Source organism: Patella vulgata, chromosome 8 (assembly GCF_932274485.2).
Source record: "Patella vulgata chromosome 8, xgPatVulg1.2, whole genome shotgun sequence".
Lineage (NCBI taxonomy): Eukaryota > Metazoa > Mollusca > Gastropoda > Patellidae > Patella > Patella vulgata.
This window is the reverse complement of record NC_065886.2, coordinates 12,212,160-12,218,436: the sequence shown is the minus strand read 5'-3', so window position 1 is coordinate 12,218,436 and position 6,277 is coordinate 12,212,160. Positions and strand designations below refer to the sequence as shown.

Here is a 6,277-nt window from a genome sequence, read left to right as displayed (position 1 = left end):
ATTTTGTTTACCAAATTGGAGAATTGAACAACAATAGGTTATTTTAGTGAGCATTTTGAAATTTAAGATGACGGGCAACAGGCATTGTTATTTATTTGGGCGTACATTGTTTATGATCCTTTAAGTATATCATATTACTCCTGTGTAAACTTTTATCATACTGCTCCTTTTTATCCTTTTATCATAAAGTGAACGATTCCCGTAGAAATAACACTTTAGTCGCTCCACTAAAACAACAGAAATTGAAATTAACCAGATATTCATGGATTAAATTGTCATATTTATTATTTTATTAAAACAAAAAAAAAACACACACAAAAGCTAACAAAATGGTAAAGATCTGAGACATTAAGGCACATTTAATTTAGCACCAATTTATCTACATATATATTTTTGTGACCTAGTGGGTTGAGATGGCCTAGTGGTCTAGAGTATCCCGCTCTACCTGGGTTGTCACCTCTTGACGCACGATCGTGGTTTCAATCCTTGGTGTGAGCGTATGTGGCTTGGAGGGGCGCCTTCTCAACCTCATCGGTTTACTCCGAATACCTCTTTCTTGCCGTCGTTAAAAACATGTCTGTTTGCTGCCATCCATGCCCTGATTTTATCTACACATTGTTCTCGTGAATTATTACACAATTTTCCAGATTTGAATGAAGAATAGATTTGGGTGTCATAATCGTAAACCATGAAATCAAGGCCATGCTTCTTTATAATGTCCTCAAGTGGTGTGCAGTACAGACTGAACAAAACCCGGACCTAACACACTGCCTTGCGGAAAGCCATACCTTAATAATAATGTCTTGATGATACATAGCTTACTTTTACAGATTGTTTTCTGTCGACTAAACAGGTTTCAAAACAAGAGAGGGCTTTACCACTGAATCCGCAGCGTCTATTGGAAGGTATCCAATACTACCGAAAGGTCAAGCATTACCAGAACGACTTCGTGATGAGTTAGTTAGTGTTAGTTGTATTTTACGTCCGCTTCCACCGATGATTGTCCAATGAGATTAAAACGCATTAAAAACTTTTACCAGCGCAGTCTCAGTGGAATGGAATTCGCTAATGTCGACTGGAACTTGCAGTACGTGGAGATATAGGATAGATAGTTAAAAACAACCTTTTCTATAAGTTTGCCAAGGAACGAAATATTTGACATGGGTCTGTAATTGTCTAGTTCATTTGGATAAAGTCCTGATTTCTGTACGAGTGTTCTGACAATCGTACAGTTTGCAGAGAACGACATCATGCGAAGCATTGTTGAGAAGCAGCATGCAAGATTTGAACAATAACTGGCTACCATGGTTACAAACCTGTATTCTGTATTAATGGAACTATGGAAGACCAAAAGGAACACTGTGAAGTGCGCAGACCGTGTTGTATATAGTTAGTCGTGCTGGAGTCGAGAATAACGTAATCCTGCGATGTAACATTATATTTCGGCCATGCAGCCAGGTTTAAACCGTTTGGATCTCTGAAACAACAATTTTTTTTTATATAGATCTCGTATCAAACGTTGGCACTACAAAACGGATAAGTCGAAACCAATTTGATTAAAACACAGATTCTATTTTGTTTCGTTCGTTTCATATAATTCAAAAATTCGTTTTCCTTGCCTTCACTCCAACATTATCTGAAAGAGTTGTTAAATAACCCGCATTCTTGGTGATGCGAGGGATTAGCCTAGTCTGTTGGGTCAAGTTCTTATCGTGATTCGCAGAACTGTGAGTGGACATATAAAGCATAGAAAACAAAGCACAAGTTTTATTTCTGTGTAGAGAGAGAGAGAGAGAAATGGGGTTTAACGTCCACTCGACACAAACTAGGTCATTTAGGGACTAACATATGGTTCAATTTTATTTCTATAATTCGCTTGAGCGTAGGGGTCTTTAGCAGTGGGAGGAAACTGGAGGACCCGGAGAAAACCCACGAGGTTGGACAGGCGACCCTACTCCTTGTCACATACAACCGGGGGTTCGAAACCACGCCAGTTGACTCAATGACAGACTTAATGATACAGCGCGCACGTGCTAACCACTAAGCCATCCAACCCCCCTTATTTCTGTGTAAACACTTGGAACACCAAAGCTGATTTGTTAATCAAATAGCTGACGACATAGAAGCGTGTCGCCCATTGCACTAGGGGGTCAGGTCTAAATATTAAGGACACCTGAATATTTCGTCAAAGTCACGAGATATAAATAGAGTTGGGGGTGATTGTTGTCGAGTATTGTGGTTTACATCTCGTGACCTTGACGACATCTGATGGTGGCCTTAACATTTAGAACTAACCTACAGCCAGTCATATCTTAACGCGTTGGAGACCATTGTAAGTATATCAACCGAAACGAATGGTAGATCTGTATTTTAATCAGATGGATTCGAAACCAACACCTTCTTTTTCTTGACATAGTTTCCAATAATTCATGTTATTGCGCAGTTAGCTCTTACGAATACACATCGTCAACGCTTGCTTTCATTTGATGTCGCTCTAAATGAATACCCTATCTTACAACCTCCAAATATTTCCCTTTGGGTTGCTCGTCGTTCTGGACGAATATCTATTGCCCGTTCTGTTCGTGCATTGTTTGTTCTGTCCGTCAAATATTGTACAGTTTACCCTTACGGTCTATTGTGCAAACAACAATTAGAACCATATGTTGAGAAGTGCATTTTATTTTTGTTTGAAAAAAAACTTACCCTGTTTTTGCAAAGTTTGTCCAATATTTCATCATTCTTTTACTCAGTTCAATTTCCGAAGGAGTATACTGCAACGCTGGGTTTAATGGATGACCGAAGACTACTTCTATTTCATATCCGTGAGGTACTCCCATCCATTCCGGCCACGGCAATGATTCAACCCTTTCATTAAATGTAAACAAATATACATTACTACGGTTAGAAATGATATTTCCAAATTCTATGACGGGACATTTAAATATATTATCCCCCGATATATCGTCTAGGATATCGCCATATGAGTCTCTAAGCACTGGTGGTACACCATCCACATAAAAGGAAGCAACAGCCTCTTTCCCTTTCTCGCCCATTCCGAAGAGCAACGTATTCAAACACGTCATAAAATCAGAACGAGTTAAAATTGTGTTGTTTTCTAAACCAAAATATTGCTGTAGACCGTACAAAAGCCAATATGAACCTTCATCTTTCACCACCCCCATCAATACGTCTGTCTGCTTGTAGTCACCAGTAGCAAGTAGCTTGCGAGGTTCGTCCATGAGAAACTCCCGATCCACCACGGGGGGAAACGGAACATCTAGTAAACCACCTTCCACAACATTCCACTGTCCTTCAGTCAAAACTGATGCGTCTTTTGTCAGTAAACAGTTAAACGCTGCTATTTTGTCAGTGACGTCACAACCGACGCTACTGGAAAACCTCCGAGCCCTTTCCTCGGCTTCGTTGTTTGACATCAGAACCCAATCCGCCAACGGAGATCCGCTTTCTAAAATAATACGACTGAAATAATCTTTAGATCCAGGACTGAATAAATGCAGACCTGTACTTGCAGCTCCCGCGCTCTCGCCAAACAGTGTTATCATACTTTTATCTCCTCCGAAATTTTCTACATTTTGGAAAACCCAACGCAGTGCTAGTTGTTGATCGAGGAGCCCCATGTTTCCAGGTATATCTTGCGTGCCTAGATATAAAAATCCCAAAGGTCCAGTTCTATAATTGATCGAGACTACGACCACATCGTTAAAGGCGGCTAGATATTTGGCATCGTACCCATCTAGTGTGGGAGTGCCGCTTGAGAACCCCCCGCCAAAAATCCAAATCATGGTTGCCATTGGTTTATTGGTCGATAAGGAAACCCCGCGAGGCATCCACACGTTGAGATACAGACAGTCCTCGCTCATGGGTGTATTAGGGTTCCACATTTCCACACCCTTTCGACATCCAAATGCCATGTCTATTACGGTGTGACAGGAGTTATGACTCGTTGTGGCATTGCGTGTATCGTTCCAGGGTCTGGCATCGACAGGAGGTTGAAATCGTAGATCACCGACAGGCGGCAGAGCGAACGGTATTCCATAATATGTATCCACGTCAATGTCCAATACAGTCTGTCGGAATCCCTCCACACGCCCATGCGTTGTAAGTATCACGGGTTGTGCTTGAACACAAAAACTCAAAAGCACTTGAAGAAAAACTATCAAGATCTTCAAGCGACTCATCTTTAATCTGAAAAAGAGACATGATTAATCAGAATAACACTAAAATCAAACGACCCATCTTTAATCTGAAAAATAAAAAGGAATTATTTCAATAATAATAAAATCAGTAGGCTTACAACGAATGAATACATGCATAAACATTTAATAATTTTGGATCACTAACAAGTCATCCAAATATATTCATTAAAATGGTAGACACATTTTATTTTGGTTCGCAAAATAAATTGACGATCTCGTGGAATTTTGTGTGTTGATTTGTCAATTCGCTCTCGGTGTAAACATCTAAAATTAAAGCTATTATCGAGATATTACCAACGTTGAAATATTACCAATGTCGAGATATTCCCTTTCAAACTGCAAAGAGTCGAGTGAATAACGATGTTAATCCCGAAATGTTCTAGTTTGTGTTAGATCTCTCTATACAGAATAATCTCCCTTTATGTCTAGAATTAGGGAAATCAAATATTTCTTTCCAGCTACAATAACGGCCAGTAGACAAATGGAAATGGAAATGAAATGGGGTTTAACGTCTTACTGTTCTGCTCCTATACTGGGCTAATGAATACGGGCATATGCCATACAGTGTGCTATGGGGGAAATTTTGCCCGGGCAGCGGCACTATCGCCTACTCTTATATCGAATTCCAACTGCCAAGGGATCTTTTACGTGCATTCTAATGTATACACGGGACCTCGTTTCATCCGAAGGACTAGACAGCTGTCTTTGTCAGGCCCTCCGTTCTGCACCACTGACAAGGGGAAACCACGTCGGAAAATGGGTGAACTTTCTCGGCCAATGCAGGGATCGAACACCCGACCCCCAGGCTAGCGAGCCAGCGTCTTAACCACCTAGCCACCGTGGCTCCCCCGGCCAGTAGACAATTTGAATTACAAATACGTCCAACATGTATATAACATGCATTCGGATTTGAGGAAAAGTTGGGGTTTATCCGTGTAATCGTTGGCGTGCATGTACAATCGCCATAAACATTTGAATGTCTCTGTACCTATTTTAATTTTATTCAATAATAAATTAATATCGTTACCCACTTTATAGGTGTTACAGTATTTAATATCCTGACACCTCCTAATAAAATATCTCTACTCACTTGATAGGTGTTGCTGTGTTTAATCTTCTGACAGTTAGTTAACACTTCCTAATAAAAATAATCCGTCTTTAGAACCGAGTCGATAACGAGATGCCTGTATAGAATATTATTAACAATTCGCCTCTACTCCAGTTGTCTACACGGTTTAATTAATAAACACATACTGATTGGCGTGTATTTATCAGTAAGGGTAGCCCCATAACGATTGGTTGTTTTCCATGACCGATAGACAAATTAGTTGTCCTAGATTCTCATTCGCCATCCAAATTTCGAAGAATAGGGAAAGGACGAAAGGGGTAATAACATCGACAATGGGGGTGAAAACGCTTACATTTCCAAGCAGCGGCGTAGTAGAGCAGGAGATTGAGGGCGTGTTCGCCCCCTGCACAGGCGTGTAAATTATCTTCTTTTTTTTTCATTTTGAGTGAAGCATGTACCATTATAGGCCCGACACAGTACAGCGCAGTGGAAGCTTACGATTGGCCCCCGGATCCATTCACTTGATTTGATATTTGGCTATATTTTGTCTTGTCCGCAGTTTATCTTGTAGATTTTTGTTTTGCGTGCAGTGTGATCCTCCTGCATTTACTAATAGAACTAGAATACTATTAGTATTCTAGTTCTACGGTTATATTTACTAAATATATTTCATCCTATTATATTTGTCTTCCTTTATGATAAATATTAACACTTTACTATTGCAGATCTACCCTTGCCATCACCTGCAATGGTGTGTTAAAGCTGATAGGTAATACCTGCGTAGTTCGGAGCAATAGATTTATTTATTGAAAATAAGAGAAAGGGCTTTAAAATCAGTTCATATCATCAACAAATAACACATAATACAGTTTTATATTATATCGTACGATGTAATAATCTATGCTGTTTAATCTATACTATAATCTGTTTCATATACCATAACAACCATTAAACACAAATTATGCTGGCATTACTCATTGCTATGAACATA

The 6,277-nt window shown here is 39.7% G+C and overlaps 1 protein-coding gene across 1 annotated transcript; it reads right to left on the bottom strand.

The window, feature by feature from the left end:
- Positions 1 to 259: 259 nt before the first annotated feature.
- On the bottom strand, positions 260 to 5,445 carry LOC130010337 (acetylcholinesterase-like). The gene is made up of 3 exons (XM_050561305.2): positions 5,308 to 5,445; positions 2,704 to 4,206; positions 260 to 1,477 (listed from the first exon to the last, which is right to left on the bottom strand). The coding sequence occupies exons 2-3, from the start codon at positions 4,197 to 4,199 to the stop codon at positions 1,309 to 1,311; spliced, it is 1,665 nt and encodes a 554-aa protein (XP_050417262.1). The 5' UTR covers positions 4,200 to 4,206; positions 5,308 to 5,445; the 3' UTR covers positions 260 to 1,308.
- Positions 5,446 to 6,277: the final 832 nt, after the last annotated feature.